The sequence below is a fragment of the Lepeophtheirus salmonis genome, chromosome 1, assembly GCF_016086655.4.
Source record: "Lepeophtheirus salmonis chromosome 1, UVic_Lsal_1.4, whole genome shotgun sequence".
NCBI classification, from domain to species: domain Eukaryota; kingdom Metazoa; phylum Arthropoda; class Copepoda; order Siphonostomatoida; family Caligidae; genus Lepeophtheirus; species Lepeophtheirus salmonis.
In genome coordinates, this window is record NC_052131.2 from 33,038,312 (window position 1) to 33,052,043 (window position 13,732).

The window sequence follows — 13,732 nt, forward strand, 5'->3', positions numbered from 1 at the left end:
GTTGAATATTGATAGTCGATTGATTCATTCTTTTTAGCTAGCAAGCAAATTATATTCATTTTATCTTTCAAACAAATGTTCAATTCTGCCTTCCTACTGTTCTACTCTACTTTTGATTAATATGAATTTATCTTGTATAAAAGTTGTTTAAGCTGATAGTACAAGTTGCAATTCGTACGGTTCATAATTGATAACTTTGTTATTTCATTACAAAAGTCGTCATTTTAATTAGTATTAATTAATTTATGCTATCATTACATTTTCACCTATTGAAACTACTTAGCTATTATTGATGACTCTTAGATTACAATCTAATATACCGCAGAATATGTATTTATCAATTAGTAATCAAAATAGTAGAAAGCTATTGTATTAACTCATCCACCATCTTAAAAATATTCAATTATCGCATTATCCTCATCACCAGTCCTACTGTAAATTCCTCATCTCAATTTTTTTCGCTGTAACTGGTACGGTTTGCTTTTAAAAGTTACATCTTATTCACAACAGAATATTATAAAATATTTCGGGTACAAGTTTCAACTTGTACACTTCATACTTCAAATAAATGACGTAGCAGTAATATACCAGAAAACTTGTTTGAGTTGTGTTTGTGTCTTATTTGTTTACATTAATTAATTGTTAACTTTAAAATTTATATTCAGTGTCTCACTTTTCATTGAGGATTACTTTTAAATAATTAAAAAAGTAATTCATTCTTCACTCATGAGTTGCCGTGGTCCATTGAAGGCCTGCATACCCTTGCCTATTGAAGAAGACATTCTACAAGACGTAGTCAAGTCCGCAAAAGACTTTGCTGTAACCCATGGTATTCAATGATTAATTAATCTTATTAAATAAACGGCTGTCTATAATATATTGTGTATTTAATAGGAATTGGAATGCGCTATAAGGATAAGTATGAGGAAGAGAGCCTTTATTTTGCACCTTTTGTTCTCCTCCCCTCTGTTTTCCCGAAGCAACCATTCCAGGACGTCGTTGACATACAACCTGTCCTCAATGAACTAATGCATAGAGTAGCACACGACCAGGAGTTTCTCACTAAAACTTTGAGTCAAACAATCGAATGTGACGAATTTACAAAGAAGCTCTTTGACATTTATGACTGCGTGATGAATGAAGGTATCACTCAGGTATTTAATCATTCACTATTATCAATCATCTCTGGACATACACAGATTTACCATCTCTCAAAGCAATAAAAAAGTAGAATAGGGATGATGATAATATATACAATAAAGATCATTAATTAATTATTGACCCTTGCTTGACATTCACTCATATAATTATTAATATTTATCAGATCTTAACAAGGAAGTGCGCCATTGCCTAGTAGTATTTGACCCATTTTTTGTTTTCAAGTGTCTTAGTCTCGGAATACTCCGATCGGACTTCATGTTGGACTGTCATCAAAATAATTCAGCATTTTGCTGTATGAAGCAAGTTGAAATTAATTCAATTGCCTCGGGATTTGGTTGGTTAGGTCCTGCGTCCCAGCTCATTCATAGGTTTGTAACGAAATTAGCCTCCATATCTTCTTCTTTTCTTTTTTTAAATATAATTTTGATGATGACGATGATAGAAAAGGTCGGATCATTTCTAATAATTATTAGTGATACCGTTTGCTATGTATAATAATCCCTGCTATTACATATTAAATCCTTCTTTGTTAGTGGTTATTAATGCCTTATGTTTCATGGAGCACTTAATTATTTTCCTTGTTATGTACTGAACCTTTGTTTTAACTAATTTTTGTACTTTTAAAGGATGTAATAAAGTATATTCTCTACATATACTCACATTACACACTTATTGTAAAATCCCATCAATTAAATCAATAAATACCCAAGCTCTTTGTTTTTTGTTTTTGTTTTTTTAAACAATGTATTTTACAGGGAGTTGTACTTGGTATATTGAGATCGGACTATATGAGTTGTCTTTCTTCTAATCTCGCGGCCAAGCAAATTGAAATAAATACAATTGCTTCAAGTTTTGGAGCAGTTTCGTCACATCTCAAAGACCTTCATAAGTTAGTTTATCTTCAATTTTATAACTGAATTTTTGTTTTTCATCTTAACATTGTTTCTATTCATCACTCACCTTAATTATAATTATTTATAAATAACTAATTCATTACTACTGTATTTCCAAATAATTCAGCCAACAGCCTTCTGGGTTGTTTCCTAATAATACAAAATATTCTGACATAATATTTACTTATCTGCTAAAAAATATATTTATCATAGCTACTTAGCCATATAATTAATTATTAAAATGAAAGGAAACTGCTCTTACCTAGATGTCAAGTCTGATTTGTCTTTATCTTTTTTCTAGGTATGTCCTTACGGAATTGGGTCGTTATGATTTAGTGAAGAATCTACCCAAGAATACTACTCTTGAAAACATTGCCAGTTCCATGATTCAAGCATGGAAAGTTTATGGATCCTCTATGTACTATTATATTACCCCAATTCAATATTCATTAAGTTAATTTTCTAATTATCCCCTTTTTTTAGGAGTGTTATTCTCTTCATTGTTGAGGATATTACTTATAATATTTGTGATCAAAGGCTCCTTCAATTTAAGATTCAGGAACTGGCTCCTGAGATAAAAATCATTCGTAAAACTCTAACTCAAGTGTTTAATGAGGGAAAGCTTGGCTCGTCAAAAAAGGAACTTTTTTTTCAGGACCAAGAGGTATGTTAAAAAAAATAATCGGATAAAAAAAACGATACTGAAACTTATAACCAAATATATATTTAGGTAGCTCTGGTTTATTTTCGATGCGGATACTCCCCTTGTCAATACCCTTCAGATGATGAGTGGAAGGCCAGACTAATGATAGAAAGGTCTCTAGCAATTAAATGTCCGAGTATATATTATCATTTGGCTGGAACAAAAAAAGTTCAACAGGAGCTGAGTGTCCCTGGTGTTCTTGAACGTTTTTTAGGAAAGGATAACCCAAACATCCAAGAAATACGAAAGCTATTTGCTGGTCTCTACCCATTAAATCTTGTTTAGTACTTTGATCCCGCTTAAATGATTTTTTTTAATATATTTAATTTTATATTTCTTAGAACGAGGAAGGAGATCGAACATTAGAGATGGTGCTTAATGCTCCTGAAAAGTTTGTGCTCAAACCACAGCGAGAAGGAGGTGGAAATAACATTTATGGATCTGATATCAAAACCTTTTTTTCCGAGTTGAAGGAACCGAAAGAAAGAAATGCGTATATTGTAATGGACAGGATATGGCCCCCCATTACTCCCAACTATCTTATTGTTAGTGGAAAAAAGGATCTTCAAATTGAGGACTGTGTAAGCGAGTTAGGGATATTTGGATGCATCCTTGGGTAGGAATCATCAGTTTAATTCTTGTACATAATTAACTTACTCCTTCATTAGATCCGAGGATTCGATCTTATTTAACCAACAATCTGGACATATGCTCCGAACAAAGTCCAATAGTAGTAATGAAGGAGGTGTTGCATCTGGCTCTGGAGCTTTGGACTCAGTTCTTTTAATGGATATCGAACTAAAAGACAAGGACTCCAATTTACAGAATTAGTAATTTATTATTATTTTAAGATTAATAAAGGCTTTTTATAGATAATTAATGAGTGAATGAATTTTATATACAAATTATTAAAGACCTTGTCCATAAGGTAGTTCTGAAATTTTAATCTTAGAATTTTAATATTTAGAGATCTTTAACCATGGTATAGATGAGGACTGATCGACCACCAGGTCCCTCTGTGCAAGCTGGATCACCGTTTGGATAATATCCCATATGTTCTCCGAGTATACGCATTAACTATTAACGTAATAAATTGTCGATTTAATAAAAAATAAATATATTTCAAATGTGTACCTTGAAAGCAGAGCTAAGCACTTCATAGCCCTCAACGTCTTTATTTCTATCCGTTAATTGCAAGCCTAAGGAAATTAATGCTTTTACTTCAACATTCTCCAAACCAAAGATTGTTGATCTAGGGCACACGTATTCACCTTCATCTGAAATTATAGTATTTATCATTTGTAGGATATTGATTGAAATGGGCATCTTAAGTACATATTATTCTGAACTGTATTACCCATTCTCAAGCAATAACCAAAAAAGTATAATCACAATTTATGATATATGTTAATTGCTTTTACCTTACGAATTATACATTTTTGTATTCACTCAGACCTATGCATTAATTGTAGACGAGTGTTCAGGATGCCTTGACACTATACTCATCGTTATTTAATAGGTCTTCTAATTAAATTGTTATATATATATATATTTGTTTTTTTAAATAGGAAAAACTTATAATTCAAAATCTTTAGAGCCAATCATCCAAGAGTTATTTAATTATTATATATGTATAATATTATGTAACAAAACATAAACAAAGAACAATGTATGTTTTTGAGGCCTAAGATCTTCACATACTATCAGTTACTTTCATGACTTAATTATAAAACTCAATTTATTTTTAGATAATTTACCTTCTCTTCGAATATCAGCTACAATTCCAAGTACAGATTTCCCTGGCATTTTGTTCTACTTTTTTGTATGAAGACCTTGACTGATCAGAAATGAATTCCTCTTCATTTATTTTTAAAAACGCTTGTTCTTTTGCTACTTAATTGAAGAAGAGCACTCCCTTTCATGAATAATATTCAGCTTCATGGCATACGCAGAATTCTTGCCCATAGGTAGAAGCTTATATTATTTATTTATTATATTTACGTTCCTAATATAAGTGTTGTTATTTATTAAATATATCGCAAAAACTATAAGGAGGGCAATGTTCTTTAAATACAAAGTTTGGCAGTAACCATTTCTATTTCCCTCGGAAAAAATAGTATAGGTCTCTCTGACGTCATTGGGTGGAAAAATACAAAATAGATGTATTAAAATTATCTCATATCATTTATTTTTAACAGACCAATAAAAAGCATTATAGTTTATAATTTGGAACGTTATATTTTTTTCCCTTTCCAAGCATATTAGTAGAAAAACCACTGAAACATGATTTAGGATATTTTTATAATTTATTTTAATACTAAAAAATATATACGAACATATTAGAAAATTAATTTTCAAAAAAAGTGTTATAAACTAAATTGCCGAATTTGTTTCATCTTTCTAAGTTTGGATTTAGCTTCATTTACCCTTAAATTATAATTCAAGGCTTTGACTCTGATTAATATCCGTACTTTAGAAAAAACCTAAGAATATCCTCGGGGAATATACGTCCATATTTTTAAATTAAAAAATCCCTAAATCCACGGATGACGTTAGGGTTGCAATCTAAATCAGTATGAAACTGGCAAAAGTCATCATTAAATAGGGAACATTATATAAGGAAATTTTCTTCTGGGACTATTAGCCCACCTTTAGACAAATAGATTATCCAGGGAGAAAGTGATGATTCATGAGGAACCTGGGACGAAATAGGACCGAGAGTTGGGTATTCTCCATACATTTTTCTTGCAATGTATCCAGTCACATAACTTAGACCTTGAAAATTGCAGTCCCACTTTGCATTCTAGGAAATTTCAAGTAATTTTGAATCTTGACAATTTCTTACATGTTCAAAATCATTCCAATATTTCCTATGAGTCGATTGGAGGGTACAATTCATTTATGTCTTCACTATCGGATTCCCGAATAATTTTAACATTTTGAGATATTTGAGCTGTAAAACAAGGTCTACTTTCTTAATCTTCTTCCATCTGTACAGATGGATCTTGGACGTAGAATTGAAGATTTTTTCCCACTAGTAATATTTTAATTCTAGATTTGACTTCTACCGGCCCCGGATGTGAATTATCGCCAGATATACCACGAATTCTAAAATAAAATATTCGGATAATAATATCGAGATTAATAGTCAAATTCAATAACAAAAATCAGTCTCAGTCCCAACATACCTACTGAAGAAATTTTCGACCCAATCTTGGTTAAGTCTGGTTGTCAAGATGTAAGTCAATAGACAATTTTCAACCAAGTCATTGTATACAGATTTTAAGGATTTAATAGAAATTAAAATCCCTTCCATGGAAGATAAGCCTTTAAATAACCACCTCTCGATTTTCATGGACGTAATCAAAACTTCCATCCTCTCTAATGATCCACGCTGCTCTTCCCAATGTACACCCAAACCACATGACATTTTTTTCTTGTCAAATATATGACCAGAAGTCATAACATCAAACCATGTGTCAAATGTAAGAATCAAATCTTCCTTAAGCTTTGCACCTTTTTCTTCTCTTTGGTTTGATGTAAAAGAAATCGCTTTCGCAGTTGTTCTTGACAGTAGCTGGGCTGCATAGGAAACCCGTTGCCTTGCATTGCCCATGTAATTTAAATTAATATCTATGAGTTTATGAGCTATTGTAAGCTCACCACCATCTTGAACAAGAAGTCTTAGAAAGTATGATTTCTGGAGCTCTGCTGATTGTTTTCTATCTTTACAAAATATCAAAAATAATTTGTCTATCAAATGATAACGAGCTCTTTTTAATAAATGGGATGAATCTGGAAAGACGAGAGGGATCTGCTGGATTAGAAAAGGAATAATTTTGGTCTTTCAAAGAGAGTTGAGATATGAGAGAAATATTTCCCATGTCCATTGTGACTCAACGAATTTGAAAACCGTGTTCCTCTATTTGACATACTATAGAAAAAAGTAGATTTTTGGTCGTGAAAGTATAGAGATCAAAGAAGATTGGCGGCTTCCAGCCCTGGAATAATCCTTGCATTATTACCATTTGTAATTTTTTACAAGGGCCAACTATTTTCTGCTTCTTCAGATCCATCTTATATCTTCATTTCAAATCAATTTCATCAAATGCCAAGATTACAAATTTTTCGTTAAATTCAGAAATCTGTAACATCTTTTTCAAGGCCTTAACCCAAGATATTCAAAAGTTCTGCAACTCATATCTTAAGACAAGTCCAATTATAATTTCATCTTTTGTATAGCCACGATTGAACTTAGTAGTCTTAGATGATATGATACGTTTTTTTAAGGATGGGCTAAGGTTCCCGCGAATACATTTATTCACGATAATCAACTCACACTTCATGGTCTGTAGATACCTGTTCTCTCCAAGATTTTAAATTTCCTTCTCTGCCACCAGAAGTTTGTTTCTAATGTAGTGAATTTCCGATACAAATTTTGATTTGGGTTTTAGGATATCCCATTGAGTAATTGAATCTGTAAGATATTTTTCCTTTGTCTGGCCATGCTCGTCTTTTTGGAGCATAGGATGGTGATCAGTCTCAGGCGTTTGGAAGAATTGTAGAATCCAAAAGCCACTGAATTTCATTCTTCCTCCTTCGCTTGATGGCTCTGTTTTTTCCATCTGAAATATCTATCTATCTCTATTGGGGATGGTAAATTCTTTTCGTAAGAAACGAGATTGAATTGAACCGGGTTTTAATAAATTTCGAGTGGGAAATGCCAAGAGTTCATTTTTAAGGTCTCGCTTAAAACTAGAAGGCTCGGAATGATTTCCACAAATTCTAGCTTCCTGAACATTAAAGTAACCTTTCCTTCTACATGCCTCAATCCATGTTTTCCTTATGGAAGAATCTTTAGGGAATCGGCGGTATGATGTGTTTATCGAACTTGGCAGAAAGCTACGATCCACACACTTTTCTTCACCTAATTAAACAGAATATATAAGTTTAATGATAAAAATAGGATATGGATGGAATGACCATTTACGTGCATATATTGTTCAACTTTAACTTACTTTAGACATTATAAATTGATAAAATTAGCTCAAATACTGAAAATTCTCGTATTCGTAAGCATCTTATCTTTTGAAAATATGAGATCAATTGTAATAATATCAAAGTCTCTATTCTATACCCAATGACATCATCAAAAAAAAGAGAAAAAAAGTTACTTAATAGATTTGCTGTGTTTGTTCTTCAAATGTCTTGTTGACTAACCTTGTATTTAAAGAACATTGAGGGAGTGTAGGTTTCAAAAGATGCTTAGTATTTTGTAGGTACGTTAAAGGATTCCGAAAAAATAGATTTGAAGGGGATAATTAACTCTTTTTAATGTAACTTAGGAACAAAGTAATTTTATTTTTTCGATAGAAAATCCGCCTACCCCCCCCCCTCTCCACGTCTATGATTTAAATATTAAATTAATATTATATTTAATGTTTCTATTATGACTAAAGAACTCAAGGGAACTCGTTTAGTCCTTTAGTTATGGGCCTATGGCTAAAGCTTTATGCCATGTAGCAAAACGCGACAGTTCGCCTGAGAAGATATATTGGTCCAGCGTTTTTACACTTTTTCGAAAGAGGTCGCTTTTCATATGACGTCACTCTGTCTTTTTCTTACTACTGATGTAGGCTGATAAAGTGAGTGATTGTCGATTGATGATCAACACGTCGTTATCTTTATTGTAACACGCAACCTTTCCTCTAAATAGAAACAGAAAAAAGGCTCGAAATCATCTGGTAGTTAGCCAAATAACTAATAACTTATTAAATTACAAAGTATTTTATTCCATACTATATTGTAATATATCTTCATAATATTTGATTAAAAAAGTAGTTACTTATCAAGTTATTATATTATTTCTATGAAGAAAAAGCCAAAATTTCTTTATCGAAATAATAAAATGGCCAATATATATTATATTAACGACAAGGGATCAACAAGAAATTGTATTTCTGTTTTTTTGGAAACGGGGCATATGGATAAAATAACTTATTAATTATTACTTTATGTATTTATGAAAAAAAAATTTATGAAATAGCCACGAAGTATATTAGGAATCGACAGCTGACAATCAAAATACATAGGGTATTTTTGTGTTAGCGAGATAACACCGTGTCAAGCTTTAATGAGAAGAACAGAAAAGAATAACAAAGAGAAAAATTACGTAATACTCATTTAGAAATTAATAATAACTGGGATAAGGCTTTAGAAATCAAATTGACATACAAATTAGAAAAAAATACTAATGTAATAAATATTACTTCCACTTTCCTCAAGGGGCTTGCTGAAAATTAAGGGCAAGGAATAATATTAGATCCAAATAGGGCCAAAGTGAGTGTATAGTGCCCCAAGTTCCAACAGGGCCCCCGAGAACTAAGGTTACTTAAGACAATGGGTTTCAAATTGTGGGCCGTGGGGGGAGGTTAGGGGGAGGGGCGCAGGAAGATGGAAAATTGATGATTGCTTTCAGTCTACACATGTTTCGTATTAAAGGGGCCATAGTTACGCTTTTAATAAAATATTGCTAAGCAATATTATTTATAATAGAATATCGAATAAAATACTATTTATGATTTTAATATTATAAATATATTTATGTATAATTCTGAATTAATATTAAAAATTGTGAAGAAATAATATGGCAATAATAGTCTCGTAGTACATAAGAGAAAAATAGTCGCTGGTTTAGGTTACTTATTAGCCTGACTACCAGATGATTTCGGGCTATTTTTTTTTTTTTTTTTTTGAGAAAAGTTTGCGTGACACAATAAAGGTAACAACGTGTTTCATTTACATAAAATTATGTAGATGGAATATTAAAAGGTTATATGTAAATATACTAAAAATAAAACAAACGAAAACAACCTCAAGAACCGAGATCGATAAGCAATATATTGCAGTTTCGGTTCGACTTTGACGTTACCGATTCTAGTGGTTCAAGAACCAGAACCACTAGGACTGCACTAGAAGGACACAATCTTGTCAATAATTAATTTATTCCAAGTATTGATTTTTTTCAGATGTGGATCTCATTGCAACAACAATCTCAATCAGCAACATTTACATTGAATATTCCTTAGTCAGACTATAATAATGTCATGTATCATCAGATTTATATTTTTGTGATAATAGAAATGTAATGATCAGGAATAATGCATATCGGCAATTTTCTACTCAGAAACAGTTAATATCAAAAAACCCTATCACATTAGGAAATTGCCTTACTTTATTTTTATTTTTTTAAACAAATTATTGGGCATCCATTGTATTAACAACAGCCACAATACATATAAGTTAATATCAAGGCCCTCGACAATCCTCCTACCTCTAGGATGTACGAGAAAAACAAAAAATAACTTTTTCTCCACAACAAGAAACTATGACATAGATGTACAAACCTATATCATAATTCATAAGATCATACCCCATTACTATTAAAAAGTTACTTGCTGAACAAATTCCAATAATAATAGATAAGTTCTTGAATAAGAGTAAATTAATAACTTTAAACTATTTTGAAGATTTTAAAGGAAAAAAAATGTTATAACGAATTATTTATACGACAATATTAATATACCAATGATTAGCATCATGATTGGAGTCATGAACATTTGTCTTATGTGTCTGCTGGCTGCATTCAAGTGTTTGTTTCAATATTAACGACATAAGTTTAAACAATATGCCCAATTATATTGTTTAAGGGCAGTCCATTCTAGTTCATCAATAAATTCTTAAACTTAAAGAAACTTTATTTATAGTTCTAAAAGGAATGTGCTATCTTATATATAATATACATTAAATTATTTTCTTCCTTATATGTAACTATTATAATTTATAGAAATGTATTAATAAAAATTCACATTTATAGTTGTTGACCAGATTAATCTAAGGTTCAAGTGGAATGTTAAAATGTTTTTTAATAAATTAAAAGATTCTAAATGTATGGATAGTTGTATCATATGAAATAATGGCAAAAAAGACCCTTAGTTTGACGGCTATAGCTAGAGCTGGTTATTTAACTTTATTAAGTTCGATCTATAGAAAAAATCGCGATTTTATATTTTTCTCCTTTTTAAGGGTCTAGAAAAATTCCAGTTTAGGCCATATTTGAAGTGGAATGAATTTAGTAAGTTTTCTCAGATGAGAGACAGGATCCAATTATACATATCATTGAATATGTTAATAAGACTAGAATTGAAAGATAAATTGTTTGTGACTTTGATGGGTAATTTGCAACTCAGACGGCTAATAAATGGTTAAGTGATCACTGATCATGCAAATATCAGCTATTAATATTGAAGTATTGAAGCTCATAGCTTAAGACCGCTATTTTCCTAGAGTCCTTGAACAGAAGTAACACATGTGACATGTCGTAGAGGTATTGAGATTCAGTGTGTCCAGATCCTTATTGTATTGTTTTGGTGTCTGTTTCTAAAATAGCTAGGGTAGAACAGAATTACAAATGTATAGCTACGCTTTTAATAAAATATGACATTAATACTGCAGACTTAGTTAATGTCTACCATTTTAATACTATCTTCTTAAAAGTTTAGCAAAGTTTGTCTGTCTCTCTGACTATGAAGGCCACATTTTGACAAACGTGTGATACTAAAACTCAGTACCTCATATTAAACAAGAAAAGGGAATTACATATTTGGAGCGTCAATATAAAAACAATCTCGAACAAAAATCAAGAACCCTAATATTTCATAGACATATATGACTCAATTATAGGCTTTGTATTGAAATTTGAACTATATTTTATAACCTTTTTTAGATTTAAAATACTTATATTGGCTCGGATATGGTCCCATTCAAATAAAATCTTTCAATTTCTCATTCATTTATTATGACAATCAATTTAAGGTACTTATGTATAATTTCTGGCGCATCCAAAGAGTTAATAAGAATAATTTATTAATTGAAAATTGACGATAATTTGACGATGAATATAATTTAAATTCAAACTTAATTTTCAGAAAATTTATTCTAGTTTGTTTTCGTTTTGACAAACCACGTACAAAAAAAAATAATTATGACGATGAATATAATTTAAATTCAAACTTAATTTTCCGAAAATTTATTCTAGTTTGTTTTCGTTTTGACAAACCACGAAAAAAAAAAAAAAATTATGAATGTGACTTTATATGAGGTTTGGAGAAAAGCTTGTGTTGCTAAGGCCCAGATATCATATTAAAATTATAAAAGAAGTACAATTATCTTGGTATGTTACAAAATGCCCAATCAATTTGACTTTATTTATATTTAATGTAGATAAACTCTTAGTCTTTCGCTCAGTTCAATTTTTTTTCAATCTTTGGTTTGTTTAATCTCAATATTTTCTGGAAAATAAGTTATCTCAAAATAGCATTTAAAATTACATATATAATATAATGGATCAAATAAAAGGTATAATGGACATTAATAAATTTATTTATCTAGTATTTTGTAAAGTTTACAAGCAATTTGTTTATGTAAAGTACATAAATTTTGACCCGACATTAGCACTTATCACTGTGCAATATACTTTATCTTAATTTTTAACTTCTCCTTTTTTTTAAGCTATCATTAATTTTCTAGAGAGTGTGGGAAGATATTCATATACTCGAATTTCATATTACACAATTCATTTGCAGGTATTTAAAAGTATCATCTTTTCCATAATACTTTACTCTGTAATTCCTATAATTTTCATTCAATTATCTTGATGTTTAAGGAAGTTGTGTTGTTTTATTGAAATATCATATTAAATTACAGATTTTGGTGTATGTTATAACATAAATAGTAGGGGAAAAAAGGATAAAGTTCCGATGATAAATAGATCATTACTTCCTTAATATTAAGCTAAAAACATGATTTTGGTAGCAAATTTCAGAAATTCAGACCCAGACTTTATGGAGACAGCAGATTATTTAAATAGAACAACTAGTTCGAACTCATCTTCATATTTGCACTCAGACTATATAAGTGGGACTTAAAGCAAAAGGAGGGAGGTGAGAGAAGTGAGAAGTTGGATCTGAATCCATCCATCCTTACCGTTCCTATGAATATATATTCACACGTCTTCTCTATTCAAGGGATCTCGACTCTTAAGAGTCGAGATCCCTTGAACAAGTGCTTCACTCGGTCGGTGGACCTTGTGTCCTTTAATGGAAGGATCGTTTATTTTGCAAGTGCCTCTTCATTTCAAGGTCTGTGATAGTGACTTCGGTACTGGTTAATCATTGTTCTATACATAAATTCCTCCAGTCCTCTACGGAATCATTGTATACTTCTTTATTACTACTGAGTCTCTTTTGCCATTGGTAAACAAGTGCAAGATAATTCTAGACTCGTAAAGATAATGTGCTTCTCTTTTCTCGATATTTTGAACTATTCTGATATTACATATAAATAGTTATTTAGAACTGGAGAGTTCCACAATAAGAAATAGTTCCCGAATAAATTACCCAGTGAGGAACAAAGATTTTCATATCTAATCCACAGCTCGTTCGAGTCCTGTTCCTTCCAAAGTCGACTTTTTTTTTTTCGTCTCTTATTCTGAGAAAAATATTTCATTGTTAAGAATCCTTCAGTTTCCTTGATGTATATAATGCAGAAACCCCTTGGAAAAAAGTAGAAGCCAATCTAAGACTCACAATGAATATGCACCCTTTTTTCTCGATACTTTTGTCTGCAATTCATATTATATTTTGCTACTATCTGTATAAATAGATTTTGTGAATTGTTGAGTCCTAAGTGATTATCTGATAAAAAATTATTAGTGACTTCTTATCTTCTGTAGACTTGCAATTTTGAAACTTAGTTAGTCTGAATCATTTTCAAAGAAAAAAAAAACTTACTTGCTTATCATCATATTGGAATATTTAGGATCTCCACAATAATAAAAATTATTGACCAATGTTTACCACATGACGACTGCTCCGATTTACAAAAACGAATCCGTCAGAATCTTTGATTTGAATTG

General features: G+C 30.9%; 2 protein-coding genes and 1 long non-coding RNA gene across 6 annotated transcripts; 1 reads left to right on the plus strand and 2 right to left on the minus strand.

Annotated features, from left to right (window-relative positions):
- Positions 1-523: 523 nt before the first annotated feature.
- On the plus strand, positions 524-4,421 carry LOC121124780 (glutathione synthetase). 4 transcript variants are annotated; one of them, XM_071891303.1, is made up of 9 exons: positions 529-829; positions 895-1,154; positions 1,917-2,050; positions 2,356-2,472; positions 2,538-2,718; positions 2,785-3,036; positions 3,099-3,373; positions 3,426-3,587; positions 4,326-4,421. In XM_071891303.1, coding segments are annotated over exons 1-9 (1,485 nt in total). In that variant the 5' UTR covers positions 529-726; the 3' UTR covers positions 4,327-4,421. The 4 variants fall into 4 exon arrangements, with proteins under 4 accessions (XP_040575933.1, XP_071747404.1, XP_071747393.1 ...); XM_071891292.1 differs by lacking the exon at positions 1,917-2,050 and adding an exon at positions 1,384-1,529 and having other exon boundaries at positions 556-829; XM_040719999.2 differs by lacking the exon at positions 4,326-4,421 and having other exon boundaries at positions 524-829; positions 3,426-3,888.
- Positions 3,576-4,677, minus strand: LOC121124885 (uncharacterized). The gene is made up of 3 exons (XM_040720086.2): positions 4,515-4,677; positions 3,892-4,034; positions 3,576-3,834 (listed from the first exon to the last, which is right to left on the minus strand). Exons 1-3 carry the CDS (start codon positions 4,561-4,563, stop codon positions 3,721-3,723), a joined length of 306 nt encoding a protein of 101 aa, XP_040576020.1. The 5' UTR covers positions 4,564-4,677; the 3' UTR covers positions 3,576-3,720.
- A 243-nt stretch (positions 4,678-4,920) lies between these two features.
- LOC139906450 (uncharacterized) lies at positions 4,921-8,240 on the minus strand. Its single transcript, XR_011782002.1, has 3 exons — positions 7,776-8,240; positions 5,946-7,684; positions 4,921-5,865 (listed from the first exon to the last, which is right to left on the minus strand). It is a non-coding gene; the product is annotated as an uncharacterized lncRNA (long non-coding RNA).
- Positions 8,241-13,732: the final 5,492 nt, after the last annotated feature.

Coding starts and splice junctions, on each gene's coding strand:
- LOC121124885 (XM_040720086.2), bottom strand. CDS start 4,563: ATGCCAGGGAAATCTGTACTTGGAATTGTAGCTGATATTCGAAGAGAA. Junction 4,035..4,514: donor AGCTGATATTCGAAGAGAAG/GTAAATTATCTA, acceptor CTATAATTTCAG/ATGAAGGTGAATACGTGTGC. Junction 3,835..3,891: donor TGCTTAGCTCTGCTTTCAAG/GTACACATTTGA, acceptor TTACGTTAATAG/TTAATGCGTATACTCGGAGA.
- LOC121124780 (XM_071891292.1), top strand. CDS start 727: ATGAGTTGCCGTGGTCCATTGAAGGCCTGCATACCCTTGCCTATTGAA. Junction 1,155..1,383: donor TGAATGAAGGTATCACTCAG/GTATTTAATCAT, acceptor TTTGTTTTCAAG/TGTCTTAGTCTCGGAATACT. Junction 3,037..3,098: donor GTCTCTACCCATTAAATCTT/GTTTAGTACTTT, acceptor TATATTTCTTAG/AACGAGGAAGGAGATCGAAC.